Source organism: Palaemon carinicauda, chromosome 20, assembly GCF_036898095.1.
Source record: "Palaemon carinicauda isolate YSFRI2023 chromosome 20, ASM3689809v2, whole genome shotgun sequence".
In the NCBI taxonomy this organism is placed as follows: domain Eukaryota; kingdom Metazoa; phylum Arthropoda; class Malacostraca; order Decapoda; family Palaemonidae; genus Palaemon; species Palaemon carinicauda.
Window position 1 is genome coordinate 95,027,546 of NC_090744.1, and position 18,617 is coordinate 95,046,162.

Genomic DNA, 18,617 nt, shown 5'->3' on the forward strand with positions numbered 1-18,617 from the left:
ACTTACAAAATTTTCACGCTGTGAACCGAGATGAAGATTTTTATGACTCCAATTGCAAAAAATGTTTCGCAAGAAAAGATATTTGCCAGCCAGGCCGAGAATAAAATAGTCACCCATTAAAGATATGATTAAATATGAATTTTAAATAGTTTATGTCTTGCATATTGGTGTTAACCCATGAATTGATGAATTTTCAAAAGATTATTTCTTGTATATTGGTGTTACTAAAGAATTTTATGAATTTTAAATAAAGTATATCAGCTTTTTAAGTTTTTTTTTATCCCAGTTTTTTGTGCACTAGCTGTTTTGGTATACTAGCTGTTTTGGTATACTAGCTATTTTGGGACTAGCTGTTTTGGACTAGCTATTTTGGAACTAGCTATTTTGTTGTACAATCGGCAGAGAGGCTATTATTATTATTACTTGCTAAGCTACAACCCTAGTTGGAAAAGCAGGATGCTATAAGCCCAAGGGCTCCAACAGGGAGAAATAGATCAGTGAGGAAAGGAAAAGAGGAAAGGCATAAACTACAAGTGCCGTAATGAACAATTAAAATAAGATTTTTTAAGAACAGTAAAAATCAAAATAGATATTTCATATACAAACTATAAAAAATTCAAAACAAGAGGAAAAGGAATAATATAGAACAGTGTGCCCGAGTGTACCGTCAAGTGAGAGAACTCTACCCCAAGACAGACCATGGTACAGAGGCTATGGCACTACCGAACATTAAAGGATAATGGTTTGATTTTAGAGTGTCCTTCTAGAAGAGCTGCTAACCACAGCTAAAGAGTCTCTTCTACCAAAGTAGCCACTGAACAATTACAGTGTAGTAGTTAATCCCTTGAGTGAAGAAGAATTGTTTGGTAATCTCAGTGTTATCAAGTGTATGAAGGCAGAGGAGAATGTGTAAATAAGCAGGCATAGGAAAAATTAGCTGTAACCTGAGAGAGGGATCCAATGTAGTACTATCTGGCCAGACAAAGGACCCCAAAACTCTCTAGTGGTAGTATCTCAACGGATGGCTAGTGCCCTGGCCAAGAATATAGAAACAATGGTTTGATTTTGGAGTGTCTCTTCTCCTACAAGAGCTGCTCTACTCTTGCCAAGATGAAAATAGCAAACTGAATAATTACAGTGCAGTAGTTAACCCCTTGAACAAAGAATAGTTTGGTAATTTCAGTGTTGTAAGGTGTATGAGGTCAGAGAAGAATGTGGAAAAAATAGGCCAGATTATTCACTTGGATGTGTAATCAAGAGGAAAAATTAGCCATAATTAGACATTAGGATCCAATGTAATACTGTCAGACCAGTCAAAGTACCCAATAACTCTCTAGTGGTAGCATCTCAACAGGTGGCTGGTGCCCTGGCCAACCTACTGACAAGATAAAAACAAGATAAGAAAACCAGAACTCAGACAAAGTCAGGTTCTAACTTTCCCTTCAAACGACAAACACCTATCTCGAAAATCTTATCATGTCCGAGAAAAAGAGATGAATTGAAGCAGCTAGCCTTCTCTGTTTGAGATGAGAAGTAGCCAACACTGCTTGTGTTCCCTCCATTTTACACTATTACTGTATTATTATTATTATTATTATTATTATTATTATTATTATAAGCTAACTTATAACCTTAGTTGGAAAAGCAAAATGCTATAAGCCCAAGGGCTCCAACAGGGAAAAACAGCCCAGTGAGGAAAGGAAACAAGGAAATAAACTACAAGGGAAGTAATAAAGAATCAAAATAAAATATTTTAAGAACATTACATCAAATTAGATTGTCCACATATAAACTATAAAAACCTCAAAAAAGAAAGAGGAAGAGAAATATGGTAAGGTAATGAAGATACAATGCAAGTGAAGATAAGGACTGAAGAAACACTACAAAAATCCTAAAGTAATTCCAACTGTATACCACACGAAGTGCGCTGACAGCCCCACGAATAGTATGTGATAGCTTCCATACTTTGTTGAACCAATCTATGACTTAGCATTGCAATGCAGGCTTTGTAGTTGAATTGTGGAACAAATATTAATTTTAAGAATTTTAACCAATTACTGCTCAATTTCCAATTTAGTAATGATTCTTTGAGAAACATGATTATTAATGTTTTCTTTTATAAAAAAAAAAAACTGAAAGTCTGCTAATAATAAACAAGGATATACTGTTTTTTCAAGTCAGCAATGATAAGTACTGTAACTATACTGTATCACCCCATTTGATATTTGATCGTTACATTGCTGATTAGAAAGAGGAACAATGTGCTACTTGAAAAACTTATTCTCCAGATACCACTTTTGAAAAGTTTTCTCTTTTTTTTATGAATGTTAGGTAGACTTGATTACCATTGTTGGATTGTGCTTGACATAAACAAATTTTTTTTTGAAAAAAAAAAAAGATTGTTATACTGTATACAGAATGTTGAAAGACTTTTAGAGACCTGTCAGTTCTGAGTAGACACTTTTATATTTATTTTTGTTGTGCCTTGTTTTTATAGATTCCTTCTCTGTTCTTCACTTTAACTGCTGGGGAAAAATGAAGGCTATCAAACTAATACCCTATTTGAAAGTTAATATCTGACAGTCATCAAATTAGCCCATTGTCAAATTTGAATAAGATTTTTCATAAATTTGACCAATCTTTGCATTCCTAAATTCCAATATTATAGCATCCATCACATAGAGAATCACTTGCTATGCAGTCAATTCAGTCTTAAACATTTGCTCATGCACTGAAGATACAGTCTGATCTTTTGCATTCTTGAATACTGAATATCATAAACATTTTGTTTTCTCTAAAAATTTCCTTATCTATGTTAACTTTTTGTTTTTGGTTGAGCTACAGTACTATTTAGAAAGTTGCACCTCCTTTCTTACAGGGTATATTTGGTATACAGAATTTTAAGGTTTTTTTAATTTCTAATTTGAGAATTATCATCCATAGAATTAATAATGAACTGCATTGCATTATAATTTAATTTCTTTTATGGACATACCAAGTATTTTATGTTCTATTGTACAGTATGTGCATAATGGATATTCTCAGCCATATAGTGAAACATTGTATATCCATCTCCTTTGCATTTGTTTATTTATCTATAGGTTTTAATTACCAGATAGCTTTTAGGCTGATTTTTGGTGATGGTTTACTTTGATTCATTTACAAGACATATTCAAATGTAAATTATATCTTTTTATCCTTTACTATTACTGTATCTGATATCTTGATTAAGGTAATTTTCAACCCTATACAGGGTCTTATCTAAATTTTGCCTTGTTTTCACCTTGCAAACTCATATAACTTCAATGTGTTACAAGCAGAATCAATGATGGGATTTGAATTCTAGAGGCAGGTTGATGAAATATCCCTTTCTGTTCTTTGGTCAGTAACATTTGGGGAATGTAATGAATTTATTAATCATGACTTATTTAAATTCATCCAGGTATTTTCCTAGAGCTCATACACAGATCTAAACAAGGCTCCTTGTGCCTTAATGGTTGCTAGTCCATCAAGAATGGACCCTGAACAAGTAGCAGCATTCTGACTCTGGGAGAAAACACTTGCTGCCCTATTTTAAAGCCACCCCTTTTATGATGTCTTTGAATCCGAAGTCATTGAGACAGCTTCTCTTGAAATTCAGCTGCCCTTCTATGACATTCTCAAGCCTAAAGTCTCCATACCTGTATCATCTCAGCAGCTGCAGAAAACTCTACAACATTCCATTAAGTATTTTCCTCTACTTTCCTGCCTATTCCCTCTATCAATTGATATACTTAATTGATTTCATTTATCATTGAAAGCACTGTAAAAGAAGCTGAAACCTTTTACTTTGTAAATAATTTTGTGAATAAACCTAAGTTTTTTGTGTAAGTTTCTTTTATTAACCATTTCCTACATTTCATAAAAGAGAAGGTGCATTAACGAATGATTAAGCACTAACAGGCGAGTAGTCATAGTCGGATGAGTGAGTGCTAATTGGAGAGTAGTGAATAGTAGAGCCTGCTTAAACAGATGAACACGTGCTTGCAGGTCTCATCGTCCTCTGCAATGGGAAGTCTTAAAAGATTCATCACTGGATGAGGTAAGGGTATGCCTAATTGCAGCTGGAGAAGTTGCTCCCCATTACAACAATCAAACAAAATGAAAAATAAAAAAGATGAAAACCAAGTTTGTTCATACCAAGATTATGTCCGTACTGATCGGAGGGTTTAGTCAAAGTGGCTACTCACTAGGGCTGGCAGAGAATAGGGCTTCTCGCCACCCACCGGTAACTACTGACACCTCGTTACAAATCTTAACAGGAGAGTTTCCAGTTTACCTGAAATAATACTCCTGTTAGAGGATGAGGGTTTGCATTCATGGAGGAACAAACCAGATTTTACACTGAACACCATTCAATGGCATGGAACTGACATTGACACTAAATAATTATTACAGTAAGACACATATTGAAAAGTTCACCTGGGTAAGAAGATTATGTAACAACCACTGTTTACATGCATTGTCAACCTCGACTACGCCGTATCGTCTCGACGCTTCATGGTACTGTAACACAGTCTGAAAAAATATAAATAATCAAATAATTAGGAGTTTTAACTTCCCCTGATGTGATTAATGAATGATATCTCAGTATACCTGTAAAAATAGTAGCTAAGGCAATATTCAGACATAAAATATACAATATTTCTTAAATTTACATCAATCTTATGGTTCTAGGAGAATTCCCAGCTGGAAAATTACAACTGAGACAATACCAATTTGGAATATCTAATCTAAATGAAGATACTGTATCTGGACATTTGCATAAAAACTGTAACCTATCTCCCATTCATCACAGCTTGGAGTGTTGGTGAAAATGGCAAAAAAAGATCTGACTGATTGCAATAATTACAGAGGCATCTCATTTATGTCAGTTGTCATGAAAATATATACTGTAGTATGCTCATTCAAAAGAGACTAGAGAGAAAGATTGATGAAAAGCTAAGAGATTAACAAGCAGGATTTAGAAAAGGTAAAAGTTGTATTGACCAAATTTTTGTTTTAAGACATGTACAGCAATGTGTAGAATATAGAAATCCACTGTTGATGGCATTTGGGACTATGAACAAGCCTTTGATAGTGTGCACCTGTGTCATTATGGAGTTCCTCTTGAATATGTAAATTTTATTAAATCTGTTCATGAGCATGGTAAGTGTAAAGTTAAATGTTAATGGAGTCCTATCAAATGAATTTCCTGAGAACAGTTGAGTACTCCAGGGGAATATGTTGTCACCTATGTTGTTTATCCTCTTCATGGATTTTGTAATGCATGGAACAGTTGGGGATGGTAGAGAAGGGTTAGACTGAATTGGTAACAGGAAATTAGCAGACCTAGAATATGCTGATGCTGCTTTCCTTGTTAGAAGATCACCACAGGATTTGCAATGCTTGCTTACCAGAATGCATGAAATATCACACGAGGTTGAGCTGAAGATAAATAGAAGAAAGACAAAGATGATGAGAACAGAGTATGCAATGAAAGATGAAATAACATTGGAAGGAGAAATGATTAAAAAGGTGGAATCATTCAATTTTTTAGGAACTGTGATATCCAATACAGGGTCTTTCGAATTAGAGTTTAGTGAGACTGAAAAAAGCAAATCAGACGATGGCTAGGTTAAATAGAATTTGGAAATCAAATCGCTTGAAATTACATATAAAAAAATCAGACTATATATCAGTTTAGTGAAATCGGTGTTACTATGGACATGAGTCATGGTATGACAATAAAACAATCTCCAATAGATTTAGTAGATTTAGGAACAAAGCCCTCAGAAGGATATTGGGAGTTAAATGGCAAGACAGAATTAGAAATGAAACTATATGAGAGATTACTCGAGTCGAGTACCATATGTGGATGAGATCACGATGAGGGGTAGATGGAGATGGTTTGGGCAGGCTCTTTACACTCCCCATGAGAAATTAGTTCACCAAACGTTCAGCTGGGCTCCACAATGCACCAGAAGAGTTGGAAAACCCAGACCTACATGGCTGAGGATTATGAAGTGTGAAGTAAAGATGATGAATGGTGAAGTATTTTATTAAAAGCTCAAGATAGAAACGACTGGCAAAATGTAACCAAGGCCCTTTGGGTCAATAGGCGTAGGAGATGATGATGATGAAAGATAGAAAAAGGAAAATCAAACAATGGCTAGGTTAAATAAAATTTGGAAATCAAATAGTTTGAAATTACATATAAAAATCAGGCTATATATCAGTTTACTTAGATCAGCGTTACTGTATGTACATGAGGCGTGGTATGACAATGAAACAATATCCATCAGATTTTGTAGATTTGAGAAAAAAGACCTCAGAAGAATACTGAGAGTTAAATGGCAGAACAGGATTAGAAATGAAATTATAAGTGAGATTACTCAAGTGCCATAGGTGGATGAGATCATGGTGAGGGATAGATGGAGATGGTTTGGGCATGCTCTTTGCACTCCCCAAGAGACATTAGTTCACCAAGCTTTCAAGTTGATTCCACAACGCACTAGAAGAGTTGGAAGACCCAGGCCTACATGACAGAGGACTATGAAGTGTGAAGTAGGAGGTGATGAATGGAGAAGTATTGAATTAAATGCTCAAGATAGAGACGACTGGAAAAAACTATCCGATGCCCTTTACTTCAATAGGCGTAGGAGATGATGATATGATGAAATATAAAACGGATTTTGAGCGAAGCAAAAAATCTATTTTTGGGTGAGATAGCCATGTCGTCCTGATGGAAGTTCCTTTAGGGTAGCTTCCTAAGGTATATTTGACAACGGTGATATTCCCAGAGAATTTTACCTTAAGGTATCCAGAATTCTAACTCCTGGAGCGAATATCCCTAAATAAATCTTAATGGGATATCGCGTAATATCAGAGGACGTATTCTTGACACGCCACATAGCTATCTTCACCCCGACAGCATTAACGCTTCGAGGGGTCAAAGTGGCAAGACAACGAAAAACGAGAATGAAAGGAGAGCCGTTAATAAGGTACCTCTCCCATCTCCCTTCGAGTGTGTACATGACATCACCGACGGCGCCATCTTTATTCCTTGTAGCGATATACGAGGTGCTACAGATACTGTATTATAGGGAGGGGTCCTATAGCCCTTTTTATTAAAAGGAAGGGCAGGTCCATCAGGACGACATGGCTATCTCACCAGTTCTTGGAGACTGGCTCCTTCCCAGTCCCGAGGAAAAAGAACAGACTCTTTATCTCGGGATGAAGTCTAGCTGTCCTTTCTAATAACTGCCATACTGCAAGTCCCTCGGGTTGTCCGAGCGAGGAATAGCTGGCACTGGGAACAATTCTATTTTGGGGTCCCAAACAACTGGATCCTGAGTCTTGGCTACGAAGGAGGGTAAGAATCTGAAAGTAGTATCTCGCCAGCCCTTCGAGTGTGAGATCTCGTACGACAGGCCAGGAATCTCCTACTCTTTGCTGATGCCAGAGCTAAAGGAAAGACTGCCTTGAGGGTGCGCTCCTTGTCTAGAATGTCTTTTAGAGGCTCGAAGGGAGGTACCAAAATCAACTTCAAGTACCCTGGCCACATCCCCCTGGGGCACTCTAACGGCTTAGGGGAAAAACGACTGCTCGAAGCTCTTGAAGAGCGTCGAGATCTACCTGGAGGCACCCAGGTCTATGTCCTTCAGGAGGAAGACTTGGGATGGACATGCCCACTTCGTCCCTGAGATAGACCAGGGAGTCTGCTATCTCGTGAATGGAGGCCCCTAACAGCCTGATGTTCTTCGAGGAGCACCCCTTAGAAAAGGTAGCCCACTACGCCTGGTACACCTCGACTGACGAACGCCTCAGGTACTCTGTCATCCTTGATGCTGTCCTCGACGGAAATCCTTCCTTTTTCAGCAGACGCTCGATAACCTCCACGCGTGAAGGAGGGACCAAGGGTTTTCGTGGAGCCTCTGGAAGTGAGGCTGCCGGAGAAGGTCTGGTCTGTCTGGAAGTGTCCCAGGTGTAAGGCATGCCAGTTCCTTTAGAGCCGCGAACCACTCCCTCTCTGGCTACCAGGGCGCTACCAAAGTCACCCACAGGTTGGCCGTCCGTCTCATTGGAAGGCGTCCTCGAACGTTGCTGCTGGATCTGGCACAGGAAAACAAAACACGGGGAGCTGTGCGTTTAGTCTCGTGGCGAAGAGGTCGAACACCGGGGAGCCCCACTTCAGGGAGAGGGTTTTGACCACTTCTGGGTGTAGGGACCACTCGGGCCCTACCACTCGACCCTTCCAGTTGAGGCCGTCGTCGTCCCCGGAGAGAACCTGGCTGAAAAATGAATTTGTTCCACTTCAGCCCATTCTAGGAACTCCATCGTGAGATTGCACCGTTCCTTCGACTTCAGTACTCCTTGCTCTTTCACGTAGGCCACCACCGTGACGTTGTCGCACCCCGGATCCACGGAGCTTCCCTGGGGTAGATGGACGATCTCTAGGCCCGCTCTTTGTACGATCCTCATGTCCAGCACGTATATGTGCAGGTTCGTCCCCTCGACTTCCCATTTACCTTTTGCCATTTTGTCGAGAAGATGAGCACCCCAGCTCTCCTTGGATACGTCAGTGAACAGGAGCATCTCCGGAGGGTAGGCAGAAAAGGGCATTCCCTTAAGGGTGTTCGTTCCGATTGCTAGCACCCCAGGACTTCCTTCGTCTCCGGGGACACCAGGACTATCTAGTGCGGGGAGTCCTATCAGTCTCCGCCAGACCTTGGCTCTCCTGGGTTGGCCCGACAGGCAGGGCCAGAGTATCTGTTTCAGGGTGTCCAGTTTCTCCGCGGAGGGGAAGGACCTCGCCATCCGGGAGTCTAGAACCAACCCTAGGTAGGTCATCCTGGTGGAGGAAACCAGCCGGGACTTCTCCAGGTTGATGATGATACTCAAGACGTTGTAGAACTGCAGGAGCTTCTCATCTTGCTCCCTCAGTACTTCCTCTGGGACTGAAAGCAACAACCAGTCACCTAAGTACCAAATCTGGCGGACGTCCTGTTCGTACGCCCAGCCTGAAACTGTTGCGAAGACCTTCGTGAAGCCCTGAGGACTGCCGACAGTCTGAAGCATAGGGTTTTGAACTGCCATGTTTTGGTACTCCATTTTTCCCTTAAGAACCTACTGTTGGAGGGATGGACAGGGACCTGGAAGCAGACGGCTTCGAGGCCTATGGACTTCAGCAGTCCTCCTCCTTCAAGGTCGCTAGGACCGACTTCGGAGTGTCCATCTTGAAGCCGGTGTTGTACACGAATTGTTGAGGGCTGAAAGGTCTCCAGAACCCTGCCGCCTTCTCCACCAGGAAGAGCCTGTTGTAGAACCCTGGACTCGGTTTTCGACTGGTTCTACTGCCCCTTTCGCCAGCATTGCCGAGCCTTCTTCCTGCAATATTGCTACTCTCCAGGGGTCTCTGGATGCCAACCACTCCCCCTGTTGATCTGGGATCCGAGGTGGAGGTCCGCTAGGAAGGGAAGCTTGTACCCCTCCTTTAGTACTGCTACGGTCCCCGGATCCGCTCCGTGGTCCCGCCATGCTTGCCAATATCGTTTGAGGCATCCCCCCACCTGAGGCGCCAGCAGGAGTAGGGGGGCCTCCCCTCCTAACTCCTTCGAGAGCCGCGGCCTGAACGCCCTCTCCTGGAGTCTGAAGGTTAACTGAGGAGTCGAAGCTCCCCTACGGGGGGCAAGGCAAGGGAAAGATTACGTGTGCGAACTTCTACATCCGAAGGGCGGACGGAGCCGAAGAGGCACTGGGCAAAGGTGCGGGGCTCCCTCTCCAGCGGCCACTGAGGCAGGCACTGGAGAGGCAATAGCCCCGTTCGACCCGCTCGGGGAAAAACCACTCTGCCTTCGTCACGGATGGGGCCGTCATGGGCCTACCCCCTCCCGGGGAAATCCGTGGGGTTTAAGTACCCTGCCATATCAGGGGCCTCTTCTGATGCTTGGATGGGACTGGCCGGGACAATGGCACGGCTGGCCCCCTCACGGATGGAGCCGCCGGAACGGAGGTATCCGTCATGGGTGTGTCAGCGGCCACCTCCAATGCTTGAATGGGGCTGGCCGGGACGATGGAGCGGCTATCTCCATCACGGATGAAGCCACTGGGACGGAGGTACCCGTCATGGGTCTACCCCCTCCCGGGGAGATCCGTGGGGTTTAAGTACCCTGCCATGTCAGCGGCCGCCTCCGATGCTTGGACGGGGCTGGCCGGGACGATGGCACGGCTGGCTCCATCCGTCGGCTCCATCACGGATGGAGCCGCCGGGACGGAGGTAGCCGTCATGGGAGTGTCAGCGGCCACCTCCAATGCTTGGATGGGGCTGACTAGGACGATGGCACGGCTGGCTCTATCACGGATGGAGCCGTAGGGACGGAGGTAGCCATCATGGGTGTGTCAGCGGCCACCTCCAATGCTTGGATGGAGCTGGCCAGGACGATGGCACGGCTGGCTCCATCACGGATAGAGCCGCCGGGACGGAAGTAGCCGTCACGGGTGTGTCAGCAGCCACCTCCAATGTTTGGATGGGGCTGACCAGGACGATGGCACGGCTGGCGCCATCACGGATGGAGCCGCCGGGGCGGAGGGAGCCATCATGGGTGTGTCAGTGGCCACCTCCAATGCTTGGATGGGGCTGGCCAGGACGATGGAGCGGCTATCTCCATCACGGATGAAGCCACTGGGACGGAGGTAGCCGTCATGGGTCTACCCCCCTCCCGGGGAATCCGTGGGGTGTGAGTACCCTGGCATACCAGCGGTTGACCTCGAAGCCTGAATGGAGCAGTCATGGTACCGGGTATGGATGCCATGCTGCCGGGTCGATCCAGCGGCTACCTCCGCTGGAAGGATGGAGCTCCTGCGGATATCCATGGAGCCACGGGCTTCCCCGTGCTGGCTGGTTAGTTCCTTCATTCAGGGCTGGCCAGCGAATGACCGGAGGCCGGGACAAGGCTGCCAGTCCGAAGGGGCGACTCTCTCCGCTGGGCGGGAGAAGTCGGAACCTTCGCGGGCTTATGCCTGTCGACCGAGACCTGGCTGTCGAAGTCTTGGAGGCTGGGACACGGCTGCCAGACCGAAGGGGCGACTCTCCGCTGGGCGTAAGGAGTCGGAACCCTCGTGGACTTATGCCGGTCTGCCTAAGCCTGCTGTAGGGTTGCCGGGGTTCATGTCGAAGGGCGGGCATCACCGTCGGAACGGGGGGCCTCCGTCCTGGGTCCACTGCGCTCGTGCCGAGCTAGGTGGCCTTTGGAGGACTTATGCCGGTCTGCCAGAGCCTGCTGTTGGGTTGCCGGGGTTCACGTTGAAGGGCGGGCATCACCGTCGGAACGGGGGCCTCCATCCTGGGTCCAATGCACTCGTGCCGAGCTAGGTGGCCTTTGGAGGTCAGGACTCGACTGCCAGACCGAAGGGGCGACTCTCTCCGCTGTGCGGATGGAGCTGGACCCTTCGCGGACTTACGCCTGTCGACTGGAACCTGCCATGATGAATCCCTCCGTCGGGTGCCGCTGCTGAGCTTCCTCAGCGCCCCGTCCTGGGAGGCTCCTTCTCGACGACGTCCTCGGCTGCAGAAGTGACTGAAAAACACGCCAAAGAGGCTGGAGAAGAATTAGGGCCCTTTTTCCCCCACATGGGGTCATCAGAGGAGACGTGGCCTGCTTGCACCAGGACTCCGTCTCCCAACACACTCCCGCCCCTCCCTCAAGCCCCTCACTCGTCTGGAACGACGCCACAACCCCACTATCCTGAAGATCAGACTCTTGGGGAAGGGCTGCGGCCCTCTTCCCCACAACGGACTTACCTTGTCCCCTACTCTGGGTAGGGGAGGGTGGTAGAGAAGCTCTGTCAGACGAGACGCCCGGCGAAGCAAGGGGGGAAGGGGCGCTAGTCTTCTAGGCGACCTCTTCGTCGCCTACTTCTTCTTGGTGCTATACCGCACCCACTCCGACTCCTGGGGAAAAGCAATGGCCACTTCCCCACAACTGACTTACCTCGTCCCCTACTCTGGGTAGGGGAGGATGGCTGTATAAAGAAGCTCCATCCGACGAGGCATCGGGAGAAGTAAGCGGCGAGGAGAGGCTCGTCTTCCTAAGAGACCTCTTGGACGCATTCTTCTTCTTGGTGCCGAAGCGCACCCGCTGCACCACGTTCCAGGACTCGCACTCCGGACACGTGGCTGTAGGAAAACATAAGCTGCCCCTACACGACGAACACAGAGGATAAGGGTAGGAAGGACGATTTATTGTTAATTTGTTCTCTTCAGCTATTTATTTCCTTATTTCATTTCCTCACTGGGCTATTTTTCCTTATTGGAGCCCCTGGGCTTAAAGCATCTTGCTTTTCCAAAAAGGGCCGTAGCTAGGATAGTAATAATAATAATAATAATAATGGGTCCACGTGGGGACCGCGAAAGACACAAAAGGGGGGTCGGGGACACAGGGTCGCACTGGGTAAGGAGAGAGCGTCGAGATGTTATCACGACGCGACCAGAGAACTTACTGGAGATCGAGACCTGAGCAAGCATGCTCTCTGACCTGGGGGGTAGCCTCAGGGCATGTTCCACTCCACCTGAGGTTACCCCTCATAGAAAACGGGACTACTGTATAGGGTAAACTACACAAAACTCTGGTCGGTTGGGAGGAGATCCCAGATACTCCTAAGAAAGTAGTTCGAGGTAAGTATTCTGTGTTGGAACAAATCTATTTTAACATTGTTACCGATCTTACGATATTTTATATTCTTTATTCATTACTTTTCATATACAATGTATTTCTTTTCCTTACTGGGCTATACTTCCTAATTGGAGTCCTTGGGCTTATAGCATACTGCTTTATTAACTAGGGTTATAATTAGCTAGTAATAATAATAATAATAAAGATTTTAGACCTCTGCCAATGAAGATTGTCAACAAATTACCCAAGTCTATGGACCAAGCTTTCCCTTTTTTCAGATGTTGACCATAAATGAATCTGATGTATAATAATGACAATAGTAACCAGAATTACATTCCTGATTTAATGGATTCCTCCAGAGCATAATACTTATCAATTGTTGAAATCTGGTGAAAATCTGCCAAAAAGTTTTAACAATCCTGCTAACACACAAACAGATAAATAAATAAATAAACGCAGGATGTTTTATAGCTTCCTTAGCGGAGGTTTCAATTTTGAGTAACAGTACTACATCTTTAGTTGCCTATTGTTTAACATCTTCAGATGGAAACGTACTTTTTGAGATAAGACACGTGGAACATATAAGTAGTAATATTCAACAGAGGAAAAACCAAAGAAAGCATCTTGTACACCACCAATTCCTTTGGAAAGGGAAGGATCCATAATTCCACGGGAATGTCAAAAACTCGATTCTGCAGAGATTAATCTTATACCTTTTAGTTAATAAAACCTCATTGTTTTTCTGAATTTGTGCTACAGTACTATCGAACAAGCAATTATGATAAGAGAAATGGATAGTTTTGACTTCAAATAACAAAATATACTTACAAAAAGAGAAATTATTTTTGTGGTCCAAAAAGACAATTATTTCCATTTGGATTATATTTTCTAGACTCAATCTTTTAATTTGACAATGCCATTATTCAACACTGGTAATTGTGTCAAAAGGCAATTTTCTGTACATGAATCTTATTGCATATCATAATTCACCTTAGTTTTAGACTAGGTAGAAGCCCTTGCAATGGTTAATAATTAAAAGAGAGGAATGCAATACCAATACTCTACTTAACTAATCAAATATAATGAAACAGCAGAGGTTACCATGATATTTTAATTCTAATACGCATAAAAAAATTTAAATCCAGGTGCATATAAGAATTGTCCTTTTTTTATGTTTGTCCTACACTTATATGTTTGTTCACTACGGTAGCATTGTCTCCAGCTGTAATGATGGTTCTAGGTTATGATGCACCATCGATAGCCAGACAATTTCATCAATAAAGGTGCTATGCTGAGTTCAATAGCCCTTGAACTATATCAAGGGTTTCCTTTATACACAGTGAGTCCATGTTTTGCACATTGATATACTGGCCCTGGTGCAGGGAAGACAATATTTCTTTGGTATTTATGTCGTACTGGATTCCCTGTTCCAGTCTTTTACAGGAAAGTCCTAAGAGACCACACACCACCTCCCCCAAAAACCGGTTTCTCCTTTGTCAAAATTGTCAGAACCACTTTTATAATCTAGGAGTACATGAAAAATTCTACCCAGTACCTGCAAGTTGATAGTTTCCATCATAATGCTGGTACACTGTTCAATAAGAGGATCCATCTGTAGTAGCAGGGCAGTAGCTAACAATGGTATAACTTGGGCGGCTTCAACCAAAATATCATCCTTGTAGAACTGGCCTAGTGCAAGTCGAAGGGCTGCAAAAAAATCATGAATAACCAATAATATAGTTACTATCGACTTTTTTTTTACCAAAAATTAAAATCACATTAATACATTTGTTCATAAAAATACTGTACCTCTACAAACACACTACATTACATGAAACAAATAATGGAGAAAATAAAACAGTTTTTCATTTAGTAATTAAGGATTTTTTAAATGCCTTCAATATTTAATTTAGACGTTTCTTAAAAATAAAATCACAAATTTTAAGTAATTTGTATTTTTCCTAACAGTACTTACCTCGAACTACTTTCTTAGGAGTATCTGGGATCTCCTCCCAACCGACCAGAATTTTGTGTAGTTTCCCCTATCTCCGTTTTCTATAGTGGGTACCTCTGGCGGATGAATACGCGCCATGAGGCGACCCGGGGTCAGAGAGCGTGCTCGGCCAGGTCTCGGTCGTCAGTAAGTTTATGATAGATAAGGTTTCAGAAGTCCTGTAAGGCACTCGGGGCAGGATGGGTGGGCCATAACCCGAAAGTAGTTCAAGGTAAGTACTGTTAGGAAAAATACAAATTACTTAAAATTTGTGATTTGTTCCAACACGGAGTACTTACCTCGAACTACTCTCTTAGGAGACTTATACTTTAGGAGGTGGGAGTGGCCTTCCAGACCGAGAGACCGTCTGGAGCAGGGAAAAACAAACTTAGATAGGAGGCTAGGTTCTACTGAACCTAAAAGAGAAATGAGAACTAGGGAAAACTACGCAAAAAAACTATCTTAGTGTCTAAGTAACTCACCTCTGTAAGAGTCTTCGGAGACGTATGCATCCAACTGAACGTGTTCCCCATGGTAGGTGAAGGGATCAAAGGTAATGGAGGGGAAAGGTGATAAGGGGGAAAGGTAAGGAAGGAACCTGTGTCTCTTGGACTTACCGCTCACGGCTTCCCCGGGGCTACACCTCTAAATCTTCTGGAGCGCAGAAATGACAGGACCAAGAGAGAAGCCGTCCAAAGATTTCTGTAAAGGTGGACAGTCTGGACCAAGTGCCTGCCTTCAAGATCTGGCCCACTGCCATATTCCTCTTGAAGGCCAACGAAGTACTCAGGCCCCTAATATCATGGGGTCTATGCTTTCCCGGAAGGGAGACTCTGGAGCTGTGGTAAGCTCTCATAATTTCCTGCCGTAACCAGAAAGAGACCGTATTCTTGGAGACTGGCTTCTTCACTAGCCCTGAAGAGACGAGGACTCTTGATCCCAGGCCGAAGCCTGGACGTTCTCTCCAGGTACTTCCGCACTGCTCTGACTGGGCACAGTAACAAGTCCCTCGGGTTGTCCGAACGCGGGATCGCTGGCACTGAGAACCCCTCAAACCTAGGGTCCCAGTAAGCTGGGTTCTGAGTCTTGGCTAAAAAGTTAGGTAAGAATCTGAAAGTTGCTTCCCGCCAACCCTTCGAGTGCGAGACCTCGTATGACAGCTCATGGAGCTCACTTACTCTCTTCGCCGACGCAAGGGCTAACAGGAAGACCGTCTTGAAGGTGAGCTCCTTGTCCAGAATATCTTTGAGGGGTTCGAAGGGCGGCTCCGACAGAACTTTCAGCACTCTAGCCACATCCCACTGGGGCACCCTAGAAGCCTGGGGGGAACACGACTATTCGAAACTCCTGATGAGCATCGAGATTTGTCTATACGCTCCTAGATCAATGCCTTTCAGGAGGAAGACTTGGCTCAACGCCGCCCGGACTCCCTTGATGGCTGGAATAGACGTACAGTACCCATGTCATCTCTCAGATAGACCAGGAAGTCAGCTATCTCATGAATGGAGGCCTCCAACGCCCTGATGTTCTGTGAGGAGCACCATTTAGTAAAGGTGGCCCAGTTCGCCTGGTATACCGCAACCGAGGACCGTCTTAGGTAACCCGACATCCTTGTTGCGGTCTTCGACGAGTATCCTTCCCTCCTCAGGAGGCGCTCGATAACCTCAACGCGTGTAGGCGGAGGGACCGAGGGTTTTCGTGAAACCTTTGGAAGTGTGGCTGCGGAGGAGGTCTGGCCTGTCGAAGGAGCCAAGGGGGGAGGCGCGCCAGTTCCTTTAGGACCGCGAACCATTCTCTCAACCGGCCACCAGGCCGCTACCAAAGTCATCCATAGGTTGTTCGCCCACCTCACTCTGTTGAGAACTTGTCTGAGCATCCCGAAGGGCGGGAAGGCATAAACGTCGAGATTGTCCCAAGGGTGTTGAAAAGCGTCCTCGAACGCTGCTGTTGGGTCTGGCACAGGAGAGCAAAACACGGGGAGCTGTGCGTTCAGTCTCGTGGCGATGAGGTCCATCACCGGCGAGCCCCACTTCAGGATGACCGTCCGGGCCACTCCCAGGTGTAGGGACCACTCCGACCCTACTACTTGACCCATCCTGCTGAGGCCGTCGGCTAGAACGTTCTTCTTTCCTGGAATGAACCTGGCTGTAACCTCGATCTGTTCTTTCGCTGCCCATTCCAGGAATTGCGTCGTGAGACTGCACAGCTCCTTCGACTTCAGTCCTCCTTGCTTCTTCACGTAGGCCACCACCGTGGCGTTGTCCCACATCAGAGCCACGGTGTTTCCCCGGAGTAGATGGACGAATTCTCGGAATGCCCTTTGTACGGCTGTCAGCTCTAGTACGTTCATGTGCCGGCTCTTCTCCTCGAGGGACCATTTCCCTTTTGCTGATTCGTCGAGAACGTGGGCTCCCCAACCCTCCTTCGATGCGTCCGTGAACAGCAGCATCTCCGGAGGATCGATAGCGAAGGGCATTCCTTTGAGGGTGATTGTCCTGTCGTGCCACCACTTCAGGACTTTGTTTGTCTCCGGGAATACCGGGACTATTTTGTGCGGGGAGTCCCCCGGGGTCCAGAGCTCCTTCAGGTTCCATTGAACTCCCCTGAGTTTGAGCCTCCCCTGGGGGACCAACTTCTCCAACGACACAAGGTGGCCCACCAATCTCTGCCAGTCCTTGGCTCTCCTGGGCTGGTCCGTTAGGAAGGATCGAAGTATCTGATCCAGATTGTCTAGCCTCTCCGAGGAGGGGAAGGCCCTCACCAACTGGGAGTCTAGAACCATCTCCAGGTAGGTCATCCTGGTGGAGGGCGTCAACTGCGACTTTTCCAGGTTGATGGTGATACCCAAGTCCCTGCAGAACTGTAGAAGTTTCGTGCCTTGCTCCCTTAAAGCTCCCTCTGAGGCTGAAAGCAACAACCAGTCGTCAAGGTAACGAATCAGGTGGATACCCTGCTCGTGTGCCCAGGCTGAGACTGTTGCGAAGACCCTCGTGAAGACCTGAGGAGCTGTCGACAGTCCGAAGCATAGGGTTCTGAATTGGAACGCTTGGGTATCCCACTTTAACCTTAGGAACTTCCTGCTGGAGGGGTGAACAGGTATCTGAAAGTAGGCGTCCTTGAGGTCTATGGATATCACGAAGTCCCCTTCCCTCAAGGCCGCCAACACCGACTTCGTGGTGACCATCTTGAAGTCGGTCTTGCCCACAAACTTGTTGAGGGCTGACAGATCTATGACCGGCCTCCAACCCCCTGTCGCTTTCTCCACCAGGAAGAGTCTGCTGTAGAACCCCGGCCCGGGATTCCTGACTGGTTCTAACGCCCCTTTGGCGGGCATGGCCGACACTTCCTCCTGCAATACTGTTCTTCTCAAGGGGTCCTTGGGCACCAACCACTCCTGTTGGTCCGGGATCAGAGGGGGCAGTTCCGCTAGGAAGGGTAACCTGTACCCCTCCTTCAGTACTGCTACGGTCCACGGATCCGCTCCGTAGTCCCACCAAGCTTGCCAAGAGTGTTTGAGGCATCCCCCTACCTGAGGCTTCGGCAGGAGTAGGGGGCCTCTCTTCCTATCTCCTCCTAGAGGTGCAGCTGGATCGCCCTCTCCTGGAGTTGGAATAGGAGGGACTAAAGTTTGACTGAGGGGCTGAACTACCCCTACGGGAGGGCTGCGGGGCTTGGTGCCAAGACACCGACGGGGACTCCCTCCTCGGTTGGACTGGCGAAACATGGGACGGGTAAGGGGCGTCTGAAAAGGGTCTCCTGTGAGCTGGCCGTCTCGCAGGCAGGGGTCTGGGCTCTCCCGCTTCTTTAAGCTTCCTGACCCTCTCCATCACCTCCTCGACTGCCTTCAGGGGGAACACAGTCTCACCCCAAACTGGGGAGTTCCTCAATGTCCTCGCTTCCCGTTCGGGTAACCTCCTCACCAACTTGCTCAG

At 45.9% G+C, this 18,617-nt stretch overlaps 1 protein-coding gene across 1 annotated transcript in view; it reads right to left on the reverse strand.

The window, feature by feature from the left end:
• gcl (germ cell-less) overlaps positions 1 to 18,617 on the reverse strand; it is a 151,970-nt gene that overhangs the window by 90,776 nt on the left and 42,577 nt on the right. Inside the window, exons 5-6 of the mRNA XM_068344079.1 lie at positions 14,248 to 14,399; positions 4,462 to 4,557 (exon numbers count right to left, since the gene is read on the reverse strand). Coding sequence (XP_068200180.1) covers positions 4,462 to 4,557; positions 14,248 to 14,399 — 248 coding nt within the window. The remainder of the gene's footprint in view (positions 1 to 4,461; positions 4,558 to 14,247; positions 14,400 to 18,617) is intronic.